This window comes from Papaver somniferum, unplaced genomic scaffold (assembly GCF_003573695.1).
Source record: "Papaver somniferum cultivar HN1 unplaced genomic scaffold, ASM357369v1 unplaced-scaffold_30041, whole genome shotgun sequence".
Lineage (NCBI taxonomy): Eukaryota > Viridiplantae > Streptophyta > Magnoliopsida > Ranunculales > Papaveraceae > Papaver > Papaver somniferum.
In genome coordinates this window covers 351-601 of record NW_020641088.1, presented here as the reverse complement: position 1 = coordinate 601, position 251 = coordinate 351, and the positions used below count along the sequence as shown (strand labels likewise).

General features: G+C 38.6%; 1 protein-coding gene across 1 annotated transcript in view; it reads left to right on the top strand.

Moving 5' to 3' along the window:
- The window catches only part of LOC113341682 (AT-hook motif nuclear-localized protein 28-like), a gene marked incomplete at its 3' end in the record, with an annotated part of 598 nt that extends 351 nt beyond the window's left edge, over positions 1–247 (top strand). Inside the window, exon 2 of the mRNA XM_026586460.1 lies at positions 5–247. Within this exon, the coding sequence (XP_026442245.1) occupies positions 5–247 (243 nt within the window). The remainder of the gene's footprint in view (positions 1–4) is intronic.
- Between the last annotated feature and the right edge of the window lie 4 nt (positions 248–251).

Sequence of the window (251 nt, the reverse complement as noted above, 5' to 3'; positions counted from 1 at the left end):
CAAGTTGTTGGAGGTATTATTGCTGGTCCACTTATTGCTGCCTCCTCTGTTTTCTTAATGGCTGCTTCTTTTGTGAACCCAGCTTTTTTTAGGCTTCCATCATGTCAGAATAATGAAGATCATGATCATCAAGATGAGGAGGAGATCAATGTTAAACCTAAGATTGATCCTAATACTGGTGCAGTTTTGAGTGGTAATGGTGGTGATGAAACTATTTACAGTGGTTCAACAACTCATCATCTTCCTAGTAT